Source organism: Odocoileus virginianus, chromosome 7 (genome assembly GCF_023699985.2).
Source record: "Odocoileus virginianus isolate 20LAN1187 ecotype Illinois chromosome 7, Ovbor_1.2, whole genome shotgun sequence".
NCBI lineage: Eukaryota > Metazoa > Chordata > Mammalia > Artiodactyla > Cervidae > Odocoileus > Odocoileus virginianus.
The window spans coordinates 58,729,167-58,752,316 of NC_069680.1; the positions used below are offsets into that span (position 1 = coordinate 58,729,167).

A 23,150-nucleotide genomic window follows, 5' to 3' on the forward strand; every position below is an offset into this window, starting at 1 on the left:
TTAACAAAGGTCCGTCTAGTCAAGGCTATGGTTTTTCCAGTGGTCATGTATGAATGTGAGAGTTGGACTATAAAGAAAGCTGAGTGCTGAAGAATAGGTGCTTTTGAACTGTGGTGTTGGAGAAGACTCTTGAGAGTCCCTTGGACTGCAAGGAGGTCCAACCAGCCCATCCTAAAGGAGATCTGTCCTGGGTGTTCATTGGAAGGACTGATGCTGAAGCTGAAACTCTAATACTTTGGCCACCTGTTGCGAAGGTCTGACTCATTGGAAAAGACCCTGATGCTGGGAAAGATTGATGGTGGGAGGAGAAGGGGACAACAGAGGATGAGATGGTTGGATGGCATCACTGACTCAATGGATATGGGTTTGGGTGTACTCTGGGAGTTGGTAATGAACAGGGAGGTCTGGCATGCTGCGATTCATGGGCTTGTTTCCTTACCTTGACTATTTTGAATAGTGCTACTACTTTATTTGAGGTAGTATCTCATTGTGGTTTTGATTCATATTTTTTAAATAACGAATAATGATTAGTTTCTTTTCATGTACCTGCTGGCCACCTGTTTGTCTTCTTGGGAAAAATGTCCATTTAAGTCCTTAATTTTTCTTTACTTATTATTATTTGGATGAAACAATTTTTCATAGAAATTTTATTGATACTGAAATTTCCTGGATGTGGTTTTCTGAATTTTTATTTCTATTTTTTATGTAATTAGAATTTTTACAACCTTTATTATAAAGGTAGCAGATGGTTGAAATCTATACTTACATAGATACTTCTCCCTAACACTTTCCACATATACACACAGAGGACTGTATCATATGTAATTTTTCAGCTGCCCTTTTTAATGCTATGTTTTGAAATTTTGTCATTGCAATAGACACTGTTTTAGTGAATACCTAGAATTGTATTGTACAGACATATCATACCGTACTTTATTCACCCAGTCCTGTATCCTTTTGAAACATTTGTTGTTATGATGCAACTCAAAGAAGCTTTACATAAATATTCTCCAAACTTTTTGTTTTTAATCCTTTTTCGGGCACACCACAGTCGGATATTAATTCCACACCTAAATTCGAGCCCATGCACCAAGCAGTGGAAGTTCAGGGTCTTAACTATTGGACCACTAGAAAAGTCTCATAGAAATATTCTCATATTAGTAAAGAACTACTATTCAAACTGCTGCACAATTGTGCTCATTTCACATGCTAGCAAGGTAAGGCTCAAAATCCTCCAAGCCAGGCTTCAGCAGTACGTGAACCGAGAAATTCCAGATGTACAAGCTCAATTTAGAAAAGGCAGAGGAATCAGAGATCAAATTGCCAACATCTGTTGGATCATAGTAAAAAGCAAGAGAATTCCACAAAAAACATCTACTTTTGCTTCCTTGACTATGCTAAAGCCTCTGACTGTGTGGATCACAACTAACTGTGGAAAATTCTTCAAGAGGTGGGAATACCAGACCACCTTACCTGCCTCCTGAGAAACCTGTATGCAGGTCAAGATGCAACAGTTAGAACCAATCCTGGAACAATGGGCTGGTTCCAAATTGGGAAAGGATACATCAAGGCTGTATATTTTCACCCTGCTTATTTAACTTATATGCAGAGTACATCATGTGAAATGCTGAGCTGGATGAAGCACAAGCTGGAATCAAGATTGCCAGGAGAAATATCAATAACCTCAGATACTGATGACACCACTTTCTGCCATAAGGGCAGAAAGCAAAGAAGAATTAAAGAGCCTCTTGATGAAAGTGAAAGAGGAGAGTGAAAAAGTTGGCTTAAAACTCAACATTCAGAAAACTAAGATCATGGCATACGATCCCATCACTTTGTGACAAATAGAAGGGGAAATAATGGAAACAGTGGCAGACTTTAATTTGGGGGCTCCAAAATCACTGCAGATGGTGACTGCAGCCATGAAATTAAAAGGTGGTTGCTACTTAGAAGAAAAGCTATGACCAACCTAGACAGCATATTAAAAAGCAGACACATTACTTTGCTGACAAAGTTCTGTATGGTCAAAGTTATGGTTTTTCCAGTAGTTATGTATGGATGTGAGAGTTGGACCATAAAGAAGGCTGAAGACCAAAGAATTGATGCTTTCAAACTGTGGTGTTGGAGAAGACTCTTGAGAGTCCCTTGGACTGCAAGGAGATCAAACGAGCCAATGCTAAAGCAAATCAACCATGAATATTCACTGGAAGGGTTGTTGCTGAAGCTGAAGCTCCAATACGTTGGCCACCTGATTCGAAGAGCAGAGTCATTGGAAAAGACCCTGATGATGGGAAAGATTGAAGGCAGGAGGAGAAGGGGACAACAGAGGATGAGATGGTTGGATGGCATCACTGACTCAGTGGGCATGGTTGACCAAACTCTAGGAGATAATGAAGGACAGGGAAGCCTGACTTGCTACAGTCCATGGGGTCTCAAAGAGTCAGACATGATGGAGTGACTGAAAAACAACAAAACAAGTAAGTGGAATCAATTGATGTGTTAAATATGTGTGCAGAGATAGTAAAGAAGGGAGTGTTCAGTTTTATCTGAGTGCATTAGTCCCTCAGTCATGTCTGACTCTTTGCAACCCCATGGACTGTACCCTGTCAGGCTCCTCTGTCCATGGGGTTCTCCAGGAAAGAATACTGGCGTGGGTTGCCATTTCCTTTTCCAGGGGATCTTCCCAACCCAGGGGCTGAACCTGGGTCTCCTGCATTGTAGACAGATTCTTTACCATCTGAGCCACCAGGGAAGGCCCTTTTGTCTGAGTGAGGCAGGAGGATAAGAAATAATTGATTGAGGAAAAAAGAAAAGAAATATTTGATCTGGGATTTCCTTGACAGTCCAGTGTTTAATCTGGGCTTCCACTCCAGGGGGAAAGTGTTTCATCCCTGCCTGAGAGATCAGATCCTTCATGACTTGTGATGTGGCCAAAAAAATAAAAACACCACCACCAACAGCAACAAGAAAACATATAAAAGGCTGAGGCATTAAGAAGTACTTGATTCCACAGTGTCACATTTTCCTCTAGTTCTTTATTAGAGGCAAAATTGACCAAAGAGCTTTCTATGTTAAGTTCTACTTGAAGATAGACAGGGCTGCTTAAAATAGCCTAGAGGAAGCAAGGCTGGGGGTAGGGCTGGCTAGGGGAGTATGGTTGGTTTAAGAGACATTCTGTAAAATATGGCCGAAAGCCAGGAACTTGGAGGCCTTGCTTGCTGGACTGAAAAATGTGAATTTTGCTCTGGGGAATCTTGTTTCCCTCTTTCCTTTACCAGGCTGTTCTTTGAGTCTTTATGGGCTTTTTAGCTTCAGATCTAAGGGAACCAGGCAGTGGTTAGTTTAGAATGTGTGGTTTCTAGAACCCCCTTGGGTGATGTCGTTGTTTAGCCAGGTGCAGTGTGGAATATAGCCTAAAGCAATTAGATTTGCATTTCAAATGAATTCTACAAATAACTGCATTATCTAATAATTTGAAATTTGGGTGGGACAACTGAGAAACCAATTTTTATTTTATTTTAATCTTAAAATTTAAAATACAACTTTATTTTGGTACCACTACATTTTCCTCAGTCATTGAATATTTAGCATTGAATTGTGATTCATTAAGTATAAAGTATGGGCTTCCCTTGTAGCTCAGTCGGTAAAGAATCTGCCTGCAGTGCAGGAGACCCTGGTTCGATCCCTGGGTTGGGAAGATCCCCTGGAGAAGGAGATAGTAACCCACTTCAGTATCCTTGTCTGGAAAATCTCATGGACAGAGTAGCCTAATGGGTAGACTGCAGTCCATGGGGTCACAAAGAGTCAGGCATGACTGAGCAACTAACACTTAAGTATAAAATATACACAAATTTCATAGGTTTTATGTAGAAATGTAAACTATCTGATAATTTTTATATTAATCCCATGCCAAAATAATATGCTTGACTTAAATAGAAATATATTAAATTTTATTTTACCTGCTTCTTTTTACCTAAAGAAAATACCTTCTAAAAGCTTTGAAATGATTTCTGTAGTTCACATTGTATTTACATTGGACAGTGCTTCCTGAGAACAGCATGAAGGTTTGGGAGTGCTATATTCTGCAAACCAATTCAAATTCTGAGATTAATCCACTCAGGGTAGCTAACACTCATTAAAATGTGAGCTCCATAAGAACTGGTCCCTTTTCTCTACTTTTGATGGATACATGCCTTGTTATTGGTCTCTATAAGCATTTTGAATGCTTGTACTGAGGCAGAGAGGTAGGAATGGGGAACACAGGGATCAATGGAAGGGTCTACTCAACTTAATGGCTTCTCAGAAGACTCATGGGTCATTAGATGGATTTGGGGGTTAAAGCAAGCCCAAAGAATGAGGTAATTCATTAACTTTTAGACACGAAAGTTTTAATCACTCAGTCCTGTCCGACACTCTGCGACCCCATTGACTGTAGCCCACCAAGCTCCTTTGTCCATGGAATTCTCCAGGCAATAATACTGGAGTTGCCAGCCACACCCTTCTCCAGGGGAATGTTCCTGACCAAGGTTTAGAATTTGGGTCTCCTGTATTGCAGGCAAATTCCTTACCATCTGAGCCATCAGGGAAGCCCTTTTAGACATGGTTCAGTTGTAATTACCAGGTGAAGATGTCCAGTTAGTGGATAAATGAATGTCACATTCAGGAGAAATATCTTTTCTTGATGCGGGAATCAACAGCAGGCAATCATAGACTGAAAGGCAAGTGTGCCAATGAATGAGTCGAATGGAGAGGAGACAACGGGAAACACTATCCTTTATATGTGGGCAAAGAAGCCAACCAGGGAGACTGAAATGATGGGCTCAGAACTGAAAGGAAGATCTTAAGTGAGCAATTGGACTACAATGGTGAATCTTGGATAGTTTCAATGGGGTAGTGGGAGCAGAAGCCTAATTATAATGGGTTGAAATTACACGATAGGGTGATTGCAGTTTGGATGACATTCTTTGTGAACAGGGCAGTGAGGTAGGGTGGGAGCTAAATATTTCTGGAGGCTTTTGTTTTCTCAAGACAAAAGATTTCAGTTTGTCCTAGGCTGTTGGGAAGAAGGTAGCTGGGAGAGATTTACGGATCTTTGACTCCAGAATGCTCTCTGATTTTTCTGTTAGTAATGTATAAATACCTCTGTGCATACCATCACCAGCTAAGTGCTGAATAAATAGTCAGTTTTCTTGGAGATTATGTTATTGTTCTTAGAAAGTCTAAACTGAAATAGACATATTTTCTTCAAAGGAAAATGTTGGAGGAAGGGAGCAGAGACCCAAGGCATGTGGGCCATGAGCATGGATGTGTGTGCATGGCTAGTCGTATCTGACTCTGGGACCCCAAAGAGTAGCCTGCCAGACTCCTCTGTCCATGGCATTTTCCAGGCAAGAATACTGGAGTGGATTGCCATTTCCTTCTTCAAGGGATCTTCCTGACCCAGCGATTGAACCCGTGTCTCCTGCATTGGCAGGAGGGTTCTTTCCCACTGTGCCACCACTGTGCATGCATGCACATGGGCGATGTGGAAAGCATCAAAAACCAAAACCTTTCTTGGTTCTTCATAGGATCATGAATTAGCTAGTTATCTGATGGCCTTCGGGAGGGAGTTAGGTGAGGCAAGGTCTTTGAATATTATCTTTGATCATGAGGGAACATTCCAGGTAGACTGACTTGACAGGGGTTAAACCCTAGTGGAAAACAAGATTACTAATCTCCTGAAATCTTGAGGAGAGTTTAAGTGCCATTAACAGACAAACCCAAAAAAGTGCATGTAAACTACGTTTGGAAAAACTCGTGTGGTTGGATTAAATAATCTGCAATTTGTATGTTCTTCTTTTGTTTTTAAAATTAATATGGCAATTCATAGTATGGTATTACTTAATACCAAGAAGTTTTCACCATGTCTTTTTCTCCTAATTACATGAAACTAACAAATTTGAAGAAAAATTATACTAGAAAGTAAAACATACCAGGGTCATTCTGAAGAGGATTTATAGGCCAATGAATATTTGTGGGAGAAATAGACGGTGACCTCTGACTGCTTCCTTAAGAACTAGCCTCTAAATTGGGTACCAGTTTCACTCCTTTCCTGAATAATTTGTGAGAACCCTGTGTGAAAAGTGAACGTGTTAGTCTCTCAGACCCGTTTGACTCTTCGACTCCATGGACTGTAGCCCTCACAGGCTCCTCTGTCCATGGAATTCTCCAGGCAAGAATACTGGAGTGGATTGCTATTCCTTTCTCCAGGGGATCTTCCTGGCCCAGGCACTGAACCTGGGTTTCCTGCAAAGCAGGCAGGTTCTTTACTATCTGAGACACCAGGGAAGCCCTGTGTGAGACCTATGTGCATACACTGAATTTGGAGATTAAGTTATGATATTTTATTTAAAAAGCAATGCTGTTCTGCTTTAACTCACAGACAGCTCAATAGATGTAGTAGGTACTGTGCTATACAGTAGTTATATATCTTTTTAAAATTATTTTTTAAATCCTGAGAAATTATTGTTTTTTAATTTAAGTATAGTTGTTTTGAGCTGTGAAGTTGGAGAATACTCTTGAGAGTCCCTTGGGCTGCAAGGAGATCAAACCAGTCAATCCTAAAGGAAATCAATAGTGAATATTCATTGGAAGGACTGATGCTGAAACTGAAACTCCAGTACTTTGGCCACCTGATGCGAAGAGCTGACTCATTAGAAAAGACTCTAATCCTGAGAAAGAGTGAAGGCAGGAGGAGAAGGGGGGATGACAGAGGATGAGACGGTTGGATGGCATCACTGAGTCAATGAACATGAGTTTGAGCATGCTCCTGAATATGATGAAGGACAGGGAAGCCTGGCGTGCTGCAGTCCATAGGGTCACAAACAGTTGGACAGCAACAACAGTGGTTGATTTATAATATCATGTTAATTTAAGTGCAGTTCTTTTTTAGATGCTTTTCCCTTATAGGTTGTTATAAATTATTGAGTATCGTTTCCTGTGCTATACAGTAGGTCCTTGTTGGTTATCTATTTTATATATAGTAGTGTGTGTAGGTTGAGTTATTGTAAGGAAATTGAGGTGCAAAGGGGATCTGTAGAGCTTTATGCCATGTGGTTGGTAAGCAATAGAAAGGGGAGTTGTCAGTTTCATTCTGGGAAAGCTCACATTATTAAAAATACATGAAACAGTTAAGGTATGTAAAAAGTGTAAAGAATAATACACTGAACATCAGAGTTGGTTATTAATTTTAAGCTTGGATAGGGTTGTTCATGAAAAATATGAAGAACAAAAAGGCATTGGATTTAGCATCTTCTAAGGAACAGGCTTAGGGGGACACACCTATAGCCAAGGGACAGACATTCAAGAGTGAGGCTCCAGGGGAAACCTAGATTTTAGTTTCATTGGAGAATCCCCTTGGGGATCTATAAAAGAGCAGAGTAGGTGTGTAATATTTAAGGAATGTTTGGATTTGGCAGTTCAGAAGTAATTTATAACCTTGAGGGGTAACCTGAAGGGGTTACCTGAAGATACTTGAATGAGGAGGGAATTTAGTGGGTTGATAGCTTGAGGCAGATTTGGAGTCTGGGTTTTTTGTTTTTTGTTTTTTTTTTGTCTTTTGTTGTTTTTACATGAATTAACACATTTATTTTAGGCTAGCAGTGTTACAAATGGTGGACTTTCAGTTACTTCAGTCAAACTATAGTATGATAGAAGTGGTGCTGTAGGTTCGGGAATTACCTGCCACCTTTTCAGGAACCACAGAACCAGATCCCCAAAGCTTGCCTCTTCATTTTGTTTTTGCCACGAGAGAATCAAGTGTACTTGGTGGGCTGGCTGATTTCAGTTGTTTTCATCTTTTTCCTGAGGGAGGTGCCATAATGGGCTCTTACTGAAGGACAGTCCTGGCCTTGGTGCTTTTAGCCTTGCCACCAGAGGGGGGGGTTTTATCTTTCCTTTTTTTTTTTCATGTCTTACATACTTTTTTGTTTTTTGCTATGCCTCGAGGCATGTGGAAACTCTGTTACCTGACTAGGGGTTGAACTTGAGCCCTGTGGACTGCTAGGGAAGTTCTGGATTTTTATCTTTTTCACTAGGAATAAATTATACTGGCTCTTAGCTTCTGAGGAGGTGGTCTAAGACAAGGTCATCTATGACTAGAGAGGTTTAGCTCTTAGGTCAGTTTTTTTTTTTTTTTTAATGTTTTATTTATTTATTTTTTCCATTTATTTTTTATTAGTTGGAGGCTAATTACAATATTGTAGTGGTTTTTGTACTTTGGAACTCATTTGCAATTAACTTCGTTTTTGACTAAGTAGAAGTTGTCCCTCCCTTTAGTTAAAGTCTCCTCCTTTGCCCCACCCCCAAGTAAAGGATTTACTGTGGATTCTAAAACCCTGTGGCCAAATGAGGGTGGAGTTCTGGGGGGTAAGAATGAAAACTTTAGGAAAGCTTTTGGATCTGGCTTCTGGATCGGAAGGAGAGAATTGAGAAACATCTGTAGTTTCTTCCATGGCTCCTATTCGGCACAAGCTTGGAAAAACCATAAGGCCCTGTGGAACCAAGGTAGGATAGGTTGGGGTGTATACTCACACATTCTCTATGCTCCCCCTCTTCTGGCTGACCCAGCCCTGCCTATCTGTGGCCTTTGAAACCCCTCACTGGGTAGCTGTGTAGGCAAACTGGAGAAATGATAAGAGGCAAAACTAAAAAAGAATGTTAGGGTTACAAATCTTGGTAGGGCAGGTATTCCTTTTTTATGCCTAAAAAAGGAAAAGGGGAAATTAATGGCTGGGATTCTGGAGTAGATAATTTCACTGCTCTAGTAAAATAGAGTAGATCCCCTTTGAATGAGGAAATGTATGTGTGTGTCAAATGCTTATTTTAGAATTTCCTTACGTGGATCTTTGGTGAGTGACTGGTTCATCTTTACTTTTGACTTAAATTTGATTTTGTTAGCAAGCAGTTGTGGTGAGCATTGTTTGGTGGTAGGTTGGAGAGCAGGCTGACCTCTGCGAGTCTTTTTCATGCTGTATTTTAAAGGGAATGTTGAGAGAGGAAAATACAGTATCAGAAATGATTGTGTCTTCTTAAAGTCAAAATTAATGGAGGCCTCAGTGGTTTTCCCTTGGATTTTTCTTCAGATGCTCAGTTTTCAGGTTGAGAAAGCAGACTTGGAAGATATCACTTCTGATTAGGGATAAATACACTATGGGCTGCTCCTGATGCTCTACTTGTTAGTTTTTAAGATTGCTTTTTCCTCCAAGGAGGTGAAAAAAATTGGTTCTTGGTGGGGGAGGGGTTGAAAAAACTTAAGATATCACAATGAGGTCACCGTATATGAAAAGATACACACTATATCTATGATATTACAATCTTCCGGGGAGGTATTAAGATCTTCTGGGGAGGAATATTAGGGGAAAAAATGTTTTAAAAGACTTTTGCAATAAGGGGTGGGAAAAAGATGAAAAGTAGTTTAAGAAACAAACTGATCTACCTGTGTAGTAAAGGTCATAGTCTTGTTGGACGAAAGCTCTGAAAATGGTTTGAAAGTTTTTATTTTTTCATGTAGTCTGGGTACCTGTTTCTGGATGTAGGAAATGCAGCACTTACGGAATGTGAGCGTGTGTTGGGAGGGGCTACAATCAGATCCTGTTCAAAGGGCAGAGTCAGAATTTTCAGAATAGAAGGCCTCTTTCCTCAGTACCCTTTGGCTCCTGCAGGAGTAGGTGTAACCGTGTCCTGAGGCTAGGAATGTGGAAAAATGAGAACATGGCAGTAGTTTGGGAACTATTGGATCCAGATCTCATCTAAGGAGTTCAACATTCCTGTTAGTTCAGAGTGCATGCAATCTGTAATCTTGGGATGGGTATTTAATGGAAGACAGACAACTAGGGGACTTTGAAATCATTTACTGTCTTTTAAACTGTACCTTAGGGTCTTTTTGGAGTAGTGGAGGACAAGAATGGAACTGGGGGGAGGGGCTGGAGTAGGAGGAGAAGAGATACAAACAGAAGTAGGTAGTTATTTGGGTTTTGCTGTAACAGACAGCTTCCAGAAAAACCCAAAGGAAATTTTTGGCCAACCCAATAATTTGCACTTCAAGATGGGTGTTCAGGAAATACACTATACCTAGGCAGATTAAATGCCAATAAAATTGTCAGTAAAAAGCTGTAGCCACTGGGGCCTCTTTCAAGTAGTTGGGTTCACGCTCTCAGTGATGTCATGGAAACAGCTCCTTCCAGCTTGTTAGGTGTGTGCATTTCTCCCAACTCTTTCTTAGTTGGTCACTTCGATAGTGGATTGGCACCACAAAAATTGGCCAACCCTACAAAATAGGGCTTCCTCCCCACCAGTTCCCAAGTTGATTGTTAAACATTTATCAGAATACCACGGAGTAGAGTTTCTAAAAGACAATTGTTGACTGTTGTATGTAGCCTTCCTAAAATATCTTAAACAAGTATTATCGAAAAATATGTACTCTGCACTCTTCCTTATGCTCTAATTTGTAATTTGATACTACATAAACTATTCTGCATTTAGATTTCTTTCACTTACTATTCTTTGAAGTCTTTGCATAGAGTGCTCTGTCAACTTTGGTTTACTTTTAAGGGAAATATATTAAAAAGTCAAAATAGCTTTTAAACATATCTGGCCTAAATAAACCTTTGCTGTTTCCTCACTATGAAGTATTGCTCCTAAACTCTTTCTATTCACCATTACTTTCTTTTGTATTCCTCCAGAGTAACTTTATGCAAATATGAATGTGTATATTATTTCTTTCTCTACAAAATGTATTTCACATATAAGCTTTTCCTGTTAGCTATGGAATTTTTTATCCTTTTTTATAGTTGCAAGGCATTATATAGCTATATCACAATTGAATTAGCCTGCTACAGATGAACATTGGAATCTTTTCAGCTATTTGTTTAAATATACAAAGCTGTCAAAACATGTAGTTATATGCAGGTATAACTGGGATAAATTTAAAACTGCCGTATTAAAGTTGCACTTAATTTTGATAATTATTGCCAAATTGCCTTTCATAGGGATTGCACCACTTTGTACTTTCACCATCAGTATGTGAGTTTATTTCCTCACAGCTTGCCAAAGGGTCTAGGTGGTCAAACTTTTTGACTGCTATTCTAATAAATGAAAAATGTCATTTTATTTTATTATTTTTTTAAATGTCATTTTAATTTGCATTTCTTTTAATGTCGAGCATCTTTCCACAGTGCCTATGTCAGGGTTGTATGAAGATTAAATGAGTTATTGCAAGTAATGACTATATTAGAATACAGCTAATGGCTTTTGAATTATAACTGTTGTGATGAAATTGTACTCTCTCTTAGTGATAGCTTATTGTCACTGTGCTCTTGAGTCAGTTATTATCTGACATAGTTATCTCACTTAATTACCATCACAATCATATGATCTCTTAAAAAGAGAAAACTATAGGTTAAGTAGCATATCCTGGGTTGTACAATTCCTAAGGATTGCTCTGTTTCCTTCTCCATGTTAGTATTCAAGATTAAATAGTAATGGCAAATAAATTGGTTTCTTTTTAACACTACTTTTTAAAAACAAACCTATATAGAATTTATTTAGATTTTATTTAAATAAGTTGATTTTATGTATTTTTTAAATTGAGGAATAGTTTATTTAAAATAATAATTTCAGGTATACGACATAGGATTCAAAATTTTTATATAGATTATTTACTTCATTTAAAGTTACTATAAAATATTGGTTACAAAAAAAATACAAAAAATATTGGCTACATTCCCTCTGCTGTATGCTAGGTCCTTTTAACGTATTTATTTTACACATGGTAGTTGCTGCTGCTGCTAAGTCGCTTCAGTCGTGTCCGACTCTGTGCGACCCCATAGACGGCAGCCCACCAGGCTCCCCCGTCCCTGGGATTCTCCAGGCAAGAATACTGGAGTGGGTTGCCGTGTCCTTCTCCAAAGCATGAAAGTGAAAAGTGAAAGCGAAGTCGCTCAGTCGTGTCCGATTTGTAGGGACCCCATGGACTGCAGCCTACCAGGCTCCTCTGCATAGTAGTTAATACCTCTTAATTCCCTACCCCAATTTGACCCTCTCCCCATTCTTCTCCCCACTAGTAACCACTAGTTCTCTATATCTATGATGGTTTCTGTTTTGTTAAATTCATTCATTTTATCTTTTAGATTCCAGATATAAGTGATATCATATAGTATTTGTCTGTCTGACTTATTTCACTAAGCATAATATTTTCCAAGTTCATCCATGTTGTTGCAAAGGGCAAAAATTTATCCCTTTTTATGGCTGAGTACATTCCAGTTTATATAATAAACCAACATCTTTATCCACTTATCTGTTGATGGACATGCAGGTTGTATCCATATCTTGGCTATTTAAATAATTTCTGCTATACGTTTGAACTGCAAGAACGGGTGCTTCCGCAGGCTGCTCGCTTCATTTCCGAGGCGTCCTTGTCCCTCCAGGCCCGGCAGTGCTTGCCTCCGCCTTTAGCAACCTTGTTGGTCCGACACGGTCCCCCTGGGTGGGCGGGCAGGCTGGCTCAGGCTGCCACGGGCGGGTACGTTTGGAGAGTTCCTCTGGGGGTCTGCGGGATGCAGTGCAAGCTGCTTGGCTCAGGGCTGAACCACCGCGCCCCGGGAGCAGCGATGGTGGGCAGCTCCGCGCCCCGGCCACTGGCCCGCTAGGCGGGTTTGGCGCCAACACTGCAGCGGATAGCGTTCCAGGAGGACTAGAACATCCACCCTGAGAAGGAGGCACCCGCCCAGCAGTCCCCGACCGGGTGGGCTGGTGGTTGAAGGCCGGAAACTCGCAGGGTCCAGCACCCCAGAGGCCTAACTCCTGACGGGTTGCACCTCTTAACGATCTTCCTAAAAATGATGAGCACATCACTGTTCCTCCCTGGAAAGTAAACAGGAAGCAGCCTGCCTTTACCATTCAGGTGGATGAAACCGGAGAATGCAAAAGAGGCCAACTGAATCTAAAAAAGCAGAAAGTGAAGATGTCCTGGCTGTTACTTTACCAGGACCAAGAAAGCCACTGGCACCTCTTGATTACCCAATGGATGGTAGTTTGGAGTCACCGCGTACTATGAACACATCAATTGTATTGGAAGATGAAAAGCCGGGGAGTGTTAGTGAAGGACCGGACTACCATGAGGACGTTCACACATACCTTAGGGAAATGGAGGTTAAATGTAAGCCTAACATGGGTTACATGAATAAACAGCCAGACGTTACTGACAGTATGAAGGCTATCCTCGAGAACTGGGTAGTTGAGGTAGGAGAAGAATATAAACTACAAAATGAGACCCTGCATTTGGCTGTGAACTACCTTCATAGGTTTCTTTCATCCATGTCTGTGTTGAGAGGAAAACGTCAACTTTGCTGCTATGCTGTTAGCCTCAAAGTTTGAAGAAATAGACCCCCCAGAAGTAGCAGAATTTCTATACATTACAGATGACACTTATACCAAGAAACAAGTTCTGAGAATGCAGCACCTAGTCTTGAAAGTTCTTGCTTTTGACGTAGCTCTACAAATAGTAAATCAGTTTCCTACCCAGTACTTTCTGCATCAGCAGCCTGCAAAAGGCAAAGTTGAAAGTTTAGCAGCGCTTTTGCGAGAGTGAAGTTTGATAGACGCTGACTCATGTCTACAATATTTGCCATCAGTTATCACTGCCGTGCTCTTTCATTTAGCAGTCAACACAGTCATGAGACAAAGCTGGCCTGAATCATTAGTATAAAAGCCTGGATATCCACTGGAAATTCTAAAGCCTTGTCTCATGGACCTTCACCAGACCTACCTCAGAGCACCACAGCATGCGCAACAGTCAATAAGAGAAAAGTACAAAAATTCTAAGTTTCATGGTGTTTCTCTCCTCAGCTCACCAGGGACACTAAATGTGTAACAGTGAAAGACTACCTTTGTTTTCTAAGATGTAAAGCACTCAAAGTATATGGTATAGAGATTTTATCTTAGATTTTAATTTTACAGTCATTTCTAAATACAGAAGTTATGGTCAAGTACAAATTATGGTATCTATTACTTTTTAAATGGTTATACTTTGTATATCTTTTGTGCATGTAATTATCTTAGATATTTGGCTAATTTTAAGTGGTTTCTATTAAAGGATTAATGATGCCAGCTGTCAGGATAATACTAAATTGATTTGAAAAAAAAAATACTTCTACTATAAACATTGGGGGTGTATGTATGTTTTTGAATTACTGTCTTCATTTTCTTTAGATAAATACCTAGGAGTAGAATTGCTGGACCATGTGGTAATTCTATTTTTACCTTGTTGAGGAACCTCAATAATGTTATCCATAGTGGCTGCACCAATTTATATTCCTACCAACAATGTATACAAGTTCCCTTTTCTCCACGTCTTCACCAACATGTGCTATTTGTGGTCTTTTTGATGATAGCCATTCTGATGTGAAGTGATATCTCGTGGTTTTGATTTGCATTTCTTTGATTAGTGATGCTGAACATCTTTTGATGTGATATCTTTTAGCCATCTTTTATTTCTTCTTTCTATCTGATTGCCATGTCTAGGACTACCAATACTATGGTGAATAAAAGTACTAAGAGCGAGTATCCTTGTCTTGTTCCTGATCTTACAGGATATGCTTTCAGCTTTTCACTGTTGAATAAGATGTTAGCTGTGGGCTTATGGCTTATTATAATGGCCTTTATTATGTTGAGGTATGTTCCATCTATATCCACTTTGTGATGGATACATTATTTGGATGTACTTTTTGTTTCACCATGCCAGCAAAGCTTGTGAGATGTTAGTTTCCTGACCAGGGCTTGAACCCAGGCCAAGGCAGTGAAAGTGCTGAGTCCTAAGCACTGGACTGCCGGGGAATTCCTACTGTTTGTATATTTTAAATTAAAAGAGATGTTTTAATTTCTTACATGTTATCACACATTATTTTGGGTTAATGATATATTATGACTATCTTGCCATGCAATCACTAGATTGATACATAGAGTAATGACTGCACATTAATTCACAGTGTGAATATATGAGAGTTCATTTTATACTTTCTCTAAATGATATATTGCATTATGGTTTGCTTACATTTTATTTTTGCAATTTGGATTGCATTTTCATTTTCTTCTAGTAAGAAGTTGGATAGATTTTGATCCTTTTGATTTCCACCTAAGTGAATTACTTATGCCTGTTCTTTCCTCAGTGTTCTATTGAATCATTTTCCTTTTTAATTTCTCAGAAAATTTTTTTCATTAAGAACAGTAACTATATATCTTGTATTTTTCCAGTCTGTCAGTTGATTTTTAAAAAATTTCAATATAAAAATTTTTCAATAAAAATTTCACTTTAATTTTGACAATATTTCTCCTACCTTTGTAAGTAGCTATGCATATCAGGAAGTAAATACAGTTTACATCCTTATTCAGTACATGGACACAAAATCATACATAAAAGATTTTTATGATAATACTTATCTTTACTAAATATAGTATACTTATTTGTCTTTAATATTCTATTAAAGAGCATTTGTTACAAAGCATGAAATTGGTATTGGGACTCAGGTTGCGATCAGCAATTTAAAAAACATATTAAAATGTCTTTGCCTTTAAAAGTGTTAATAAAGGATTCTATCTTTTTTATGGCTTGCCACTTTTTGCTCTTGCTTTGGAAGATTTTTCCTACTTTCTAAATTTTCTTCTATTTAAATTATTAATAAATCTGGAATTTGTGTTGCATGTTAAAAAGATCAAACTTCTTTCTTGTCATTATTAAGAAATTGATAATTTTCTCTGCTGCTTACAAATGCCAGCATTTTAACAATAATATTAAATATTATTGAACTTATTCTCTTAATTTGCTCATTTACCTGGAATGCTTAACTTATTATTCCTTTTAATATTAAAATTTTATATATTGCTTTTTTAAAAAATTGGCTATCTTATTTTTACAAAGTTGTTATGTCTATGTAATATGTATATATGATATTGCATTTTTTAAATGAATTTTGACATGTTAAACATAGCCTATGTAACCTGTACCATGACAGGAAATTAGATATGGCCCTTCTGAACTCTGAATCTTTCTTTTTAGTCAATACTCTTGATTTTTCTGTTAGAGTCAATTATATCATCATTTATTCAATATTTTTATATTTAGATTTTACTGTCTTTCAGGCATTGACTAAAACATCTAGTACCATGTTAAATACAGAGATTATTTTCTATTTGCTCTTGACAGAAATGTCCCCTCTTGTGTCATCCTGTGGTATAACTTTGGATGAGCACTGTGCGGCAGGGAGGATCTTAGTTTTCTGACCAGGGATCAAACCTGTGCCCCGTTGCATTGAGAGTGCAGAGTCTTAACCACTGGACTACCAGGGAAATCCTTGTTTCAAGGTTTACAAAAGATAGGGATTAGAGAGGGGAACACTGAACGCTTAATGAGTTCAGTGTTTCTCTCAGAAGCAATGACAGTGTTTGGGAATTAAAGGTGGTTGTTGCGCAATATTGTGAATGCAATCACAGAATTATACAACTTTAAATGGTAAAATGATGAATTTTATCTTATGGGAAGTTCATCTCAAAAAAATTTTAAAAAGGGATGCCACTACCCACTCACCAGAATGGTTAACGTGTTAAGACAGAAAATACTAAGTTTTGATAAGAATGTGAACTAATTGTTAATAAAAATGGAAACATTAATACTTCTTGTAGGAGTATATATCAATAGCCACTGTAGAAAATTCTTTGGCCTATTTCCTAAAGCTGAAGGTGCATGCACATATATTAATACACACACGGAATGATCCAGCACTTCCCTCCACCCCATGTATATATAAGTTCACCAAAAGATAACAGTAATATGTTGTAGTGTACTTTGTTGTAGCCAAAAACTAAAAACGAATGTCCATCTACAATAGACCAGAAAAATAAATTGTATAGTCAATCAATGAATTACCATATAGCAGGAGGAATCAATGGATTACAATTACATTTTTCAATATGGATGACTACCACAAATATAATTTTGAGTAAAAGAAAGTCCGTTGTATAAAGTATGGAAATAAGCAAAAGAAATCTAAGATGTCAAATCAGTGGTTACCCTTTGGTTTTGGAGTGATGATGATAAGTTTTTTAAAATTAATTTTTAAATTTTTAATCAAAATATAGCTGATTTGCAGTGTTACTGTTGTACAGCAAAGTGTTTGTTATATGTATATAAATTCTTTTTTATATTCTTTTCCATTATGGTTTATCATAGGATATTAAATATCCTATGTGCAGTAACGTAGGACCTTGTTTATTAGATGTAAATTTCTTGGTGGGATTTGGGTACATAGCAGTTTTGTGAAAATCTAGCAAGCTATATAAGTATTTATGATTTATATATTTTTTATTTTAATTGAAGGATAATTGCTTTACTGTATTGTTTGTTTCTACCAAACATCAACATGAATCAGCCATAGATTTACCTATGATGAGGTATGATTTTTTTGTATGTGTGTGTCTCATTACAGCTTGCATTGAAATAGTAGGTATTGCTCATTGAATGGCACCAATTGTGAAAATATTTTACAATTTTTTTTAATTGTAAAAAAATTTTATTTTGGGAAAAATGAATATACCAAAATATTAATAGGCATGGGATTATGATGGTTTCTACCTCTCTTTTTTCTTTTCCCCTTATTGATTTTTTATAACTTATTGGAAAATATAAAAAGTGAAAATAAAATGTTTTCAGGGACTTCACATTTAGTTGCTTTTAAATTGTAAAGTAGAATTTAACATTGAAACAAGTATACTATCAAGGGTGAAACAGATCACCAGCCCAGGTTGGATGCATGAGACAAGTGCTCCAGGCTGGTGCACTGGGAAGACCCAGAGGGATGGGATGGGGAGGGAGGCAGGAGGGGGGATCAGGATGGGGAACACATGTAAATCCATGGCTGATTCATGTCAATGTATGGCAAAAACCACTACAATATTGTAAAGTAATTAGCCTCCAACTAATAAAGATAAATGGAAATAAATAAATAAATAAATTGTAAAGTTCTTATGACTCTCCTTAGATATTGGAGTAGATTATATGAGTAATTTCTGTGTTTATTTTATAGGCAGATTTTGACAACAAACTGGTAAATGGCCCCAAGTCAGAATCCATGGAATACAGTAGTTGTGGTCATGAGGAAGAACAGAGATTGGAATTGAATTCATGTCCCTTAGAAAATGTAACTAAAAATGAAGAAAGTATGACAGGTATTGAAGTGGAGAATTGGACACAAAACAAGAAATCACACTTAACTGATCATGTCAAAGGAGAATTTAGTACAATTAAAACAGAAGTTGAAAATTTGAAAAACTCTGAAGATGACAGGAAAAAAATTCTACTTACTGACCTCCTTGAACCTCAAAAATTGTTTGCACAAACTGTAAGAAATGGCATTAAAAATGTACACTATTTACCAACTGAAACAAATTTGTCTTTTAAAAAAATCAACATTGAAGAACTTGGCAAGGCATTTGAAAACAATCCTTATAAATTCCTGAAAGACACCGCAAACCATAACAATGTCATGAGCGCCATTGCTACTAGTGCGAGCTGTGATCATCTCAAGGGGAAGAGTAATGTTTTGGTTATTCAGAAGCCTGGCTTTAATTGTAAATCTTTCCCAGATCCTGTGAACTGCAACTTAAATAGTCATACTAGTATACACAATGAAAGTGATCAACCAAAATCCCTAGAAATTATCACAAACAGAGAACTAAAAGAAGGGTCAACACTTCAACCAAGTCTCCTATCCCTAATGAAAGATAGGAGATTAACACTAGAACAAGTAGTGGCCATAGAAGCTCTCACACAACTTTCAGAAGCCCCATCAGAAAATTCCTCTCCATCAAAGTCAGAGAAGGATGAAGAAACAGAACAGAGAACAGCTAGTTTGCTTAACAGCTGTAAAGCTATTCTATATTCTGTGAGAAAAGACCTCCAAGACCCAAACTTAAAAGGGGAGCCACAGAGCCTTCATCATTGTCCATCTTTGGCAAAGCAAAGCTCATGCAACACTGTAGTGTTCAATGGCCAAAATACTATTTCTAAGTCACACGACAGCTCACCTAGTCACCAAGCATCCACAAAGGCACAGGAAAATTCAACGATCACAAATTCAATATCACTTTTTATACCAAATTCAAATTCATCTAAAACTGATACCAATAAAAATATTGCTCAAGGTAGGATTACTCTCGACAGTTCTAGGAATTTGCAGCAGTTGACCACAATAACTAGCAAATCAGAGTATTGTAACCAGTCACTGGACAACAGCATCAAGTTGGACTCAAAGGATAATTCATCATGTCAAGATTCAGTTCATAGTAAGATAGAAGAAGATGTTGCCGCACAGTTAACACAACTTGCATCAATGATTAAATTCAATTATGTGAAACCAGAGGACAAAAAAGTTGAAAGTACACCAACAAGCCTTGTTGCATATAATGTCCAGCAAAAGTATAACCAGGAGATGGGCACAACACCACAGAAACCACCTTCCAGTGTACAAAATAATCAAGGCTCATCAGTAACAAAGCAAAAGAACACAATCCAGAAAAAGACAAAATCTACTCCATCAAGAGATAGGCGGAAAAAAAAGCACATTGTCATAAGTTGTCAAGAAAATGACCAGAAAAAGCAGGAACAGTTGTCATATGAGTATAGTAAATTACATGACATTTGGATAGCATCTAAATTTCAAAGATTTGGTCAATTTGGTCCACATGATTTTCCCATTCTATTGGGAAAAATTCCTCCCCTAACTAAAGTATGGAAACCACTGACTCAAACAAGTTCAGCATTAGAACACAAAAAATTATTTCCTCCACTCACTCAGATAAAATTTGAGAGATATTATCCTGAATTAGCACAGGAAAAGATGAAGGTTGAACCCTTGGATTCTATCCCCATAATCCAGTTAAAAACAGAATCCAATGGGCAGGCGTTTACAGAAAATGCATATACTCAGGTACAGCCAACAGTGAATGTCAATCAGAAAGCTCATCCTTTACTCCAGCCAGCCTCTCCAACCAACCAGTGTGCTAATGTCCTGGATGGCAGTGACCAAAGACAGTTCCAAGAGGATGTTAAAGACCAACTCATGCATCAGAGACTGCCAACATTTCCTGGTATCTCTCATGAGACCCCTTTACCAGACCCAGCACAAATTCTCAGGAACCTAAATGTAGTATGTTCAGGTGGAATTACAGTGGTTTCTACCAAAAGTGAAGAGGACGTCTGTTCATCTAGTGTTGGAACATCAGAATGTTCCCCAATAAACAGTGCACAGAAAAGTTTTAATGATTATGCGATGAACTTCTTTACCAATCCTACGAAAACCCTGGTGTCCACAACGAAAGATTCTGAATTGCCTACTTGCAACTGTCTTGGTAAGTGCACGCATGTGTGTTTCATTTTTTTCTTCCCTTAATTGCCTCAAGTCATGATCAAATAAAGTTTGATTTAGGTTTTTATATGTGACATTTTGGCCCCATTCATATTATAGCTAGGATGGACTAAGTAATTCTATACCCATTTTTCTGTGGGACCTTTATTGATGCGGCTCAGATGAATGGGAAATGCAACTGGTAATTCAGAAACTTTCTTAAGTGGAAAATTTGATTTCGCTCAAGCTAGATGTCTCTCAAGTTGTTTATTGTGCACATCATAAGAATGAATTCCCTTAATACTTTCTCACAGTTTATTCTTCATATTCAGAAAAATTTCAACCCTTAGGCCTTTTGTTTAAAAACATGTATTTTTAAATTGTACATTTAAAAACATGTATGCAGAGAACATAAAATATATGTATAACTTAAATAACCATAAGAAAAGTATTTGTGTAATTGTTAACCCAATCAAAAAGAAAATGATTCATTAGTACATTCCAGAATGGGTAGTTAAAGGATTGATTGGAAGGATGGAGTAAGTATATCATTCCGATATACTTTTTTAACCACAATAGAAAAAATAGTGAAGTATAGCAATTACTTTCAGTTCTTGATTATTCAAAGTGCATTTAATATTCTGAAATGAATCCTTCCATTTTTCTGCCCATCATTCAGCACTGTTTTGACAGCCTGCCTCATGCTAGGCACCAAAGATAGGCTCCTCTCAGAATGAAGAGCCTTTTAGAAGGGTCTGACAGTCTGGAGGGGTGACAGTGCTGTCTGAGTGGGGTTGAATGGGAAAGAGAGATTCTCAGACCAGAGACAGGATTCTGAGTGTATTAATGATAATGGCTCCAATTCCAGATCTTTTCCTGCAAGTCTCATAACTGCTGCATCCTTGGCTTGTTATATTACAAAAACCCACCAAAGGGAAGGCTCATTATCCCCATTTTACAAGTGAAGAGATTGAATCAGAGAAGTTCATAGCTAGTAAATGATTAAACTGGAATTCAAAGACAGGCAGTCCCAACTCCAGAGGCTCTATTTGTAACTTCCATCCTCTGTTGCATCAGAAATCTGAAAAAGAGACCTTTTTTTCTTTTAAATAAGTCATTAAACACGGAAAAGAAGTCTTTAAAATGCCATAAATTTGTATAGACCTGAGATAGTCTTATTTAACCCTATCCATAGTTTCGATAAGACAATCAGCTAGTTTGAAAACTCCTTTTACATACTATCTTGTAACATTGCAAGAACTGAGACAGCCAGGCTTTCAAAGTTTATTCAGTATCTGCCGTGGACCTGGAACTGTGTAATAATACACTGTCAGTTACATATTTTCTTATAATTGTTCCATTTGAGATTATAGTGTTCATTGTGTAGAGATGGGAATTTAAAAAGGAAAACAAAAGAGCAGACTCAGAAATCATCCCAATTGCGGGTAAAATATCCCAATTATTTCCAAGGGTAAAGGATTTCTAAGAAAGTGTTACATCCTAGCAAAACTAGAGTAGTTAGTGTTCCTCATTTTAGCATTGTAGGTGGGGTAATTCTTTGCTATCTATGTATTTGTTATCTGTTGCTTTATCTGTTGTAGGCTGTTTAGTGGCATCCCTGGTCTCTTCTCACTAGCTAGCAATAACACACACACATACATGGACACAGTTGTCATAACCCAAAATATTGCTAAATATCCCCTTTGGCAAAACCATCTCTGATTAAGAACCGTTGCTCTAGACTGTTGTGTTGTTTAGTCGCTAAGTCATGTCCAATTCTTTTGTAACCCCATGGACTGTGGCCTATCAGACTCCTCTGTCCATGGGGTTTCCCAGGCAAGAATACTGGAGTGGGTTGCTGCTTACTTATCCAGGGGATCTTTCCAATCCAGGCATCGAACCCATGTCTCCTGTATAGGCAGGCAGATTCTTTTCCACTGAGACACTTGGGAAGTCCTGCTCTAGATCACCAATAAATTAAAAATTATTCACTGCTGTCTTGCTTAAGTAGCCACAAAATAATCCTATGTTGTATTGGATATCCAATTAAAATGGTAAGTAATACCCTTTGGTGTAGATAGACATGCATTCACCATTGATTCTAGTTAGACATGATTCTCAGAGGTCAAATTGAAAATAACATTTTCTAAGAAGTACTTAATTCATACTCACAAAAACTCAAATGGTACAGAAATATGGTGCAATTATCTTTCTCTAGAGGAAAATGACTGTTACAGTTTTTCTATTGAATTAATATTGTTAGTGATTTTAATTTTTACAAAATTTTTTTGTAAAAAAAATTTTACAAGTTTTACAAAATTTAAGGCTTTAAAACATACTACTTTTGCAGCTTGCTTTTTAACTTGGATTTTTCAATGTCTGTAAATGCTATTGTTTTAATAGCTGTATCATATTCCACTGTATAAATAACCCCAAATTTAAACTATTACTTAATTGAAAGATTCAGTGTTTCTGTCTTTTGATATTACATATTATTGTAACAATGAAGATTTTTTTTTGTGTGTGTGTGTGTAATAAAGTTTTATTAAAGTATAAAGGAGATAGAGAAAGCTTCTGACATAGGCATCAGAAGGGGGCAAAAGAGTACCCCAACAATGAAGATTGTTATGTACACATGCATTATAAATAATTATGCATGTGTGTAGTAAAATAAATTAGCAGTGCAATTGTTGGGCTCAATTTTGGGGGGGGGCTCAA

At 37.7% G+C, this 23,150-nt stretch overlaps 1 protein-coding gene and 1 pseudogene across 4 annotated transcripts in view; both read left to right on the forward strand.

Annotated features, from left to right (window-relative positions):
• The window catches only part of TET1 (tet methylcytosine dioxygenase 1), a 138,731-nt gene that overhangs the window by 69,845 nt on the left and 45,736 nt on the right, over window positions 1-23,150 (forward strand). For all 4 annotated transcript variants that reach the window (XM_020869895.2, XM_070470742.1, XM_070470744.1 and 1 more), the window contains one exon: window positions 18,114-20,436. In XM_020869895.2, coding sequence (XP_020725554.2) covers window positions 18,114-20,436 — 2,323 coding nt within the window. The remainder of the gene's footprint in view (window positions 1-18,113; window positions 20,437-23,150) is intronic.
• LOC110122396 (cyclin-A2 pseudogene) lies at window positions 12,648-13,909 on the forward strand (annotated as a pseudogene).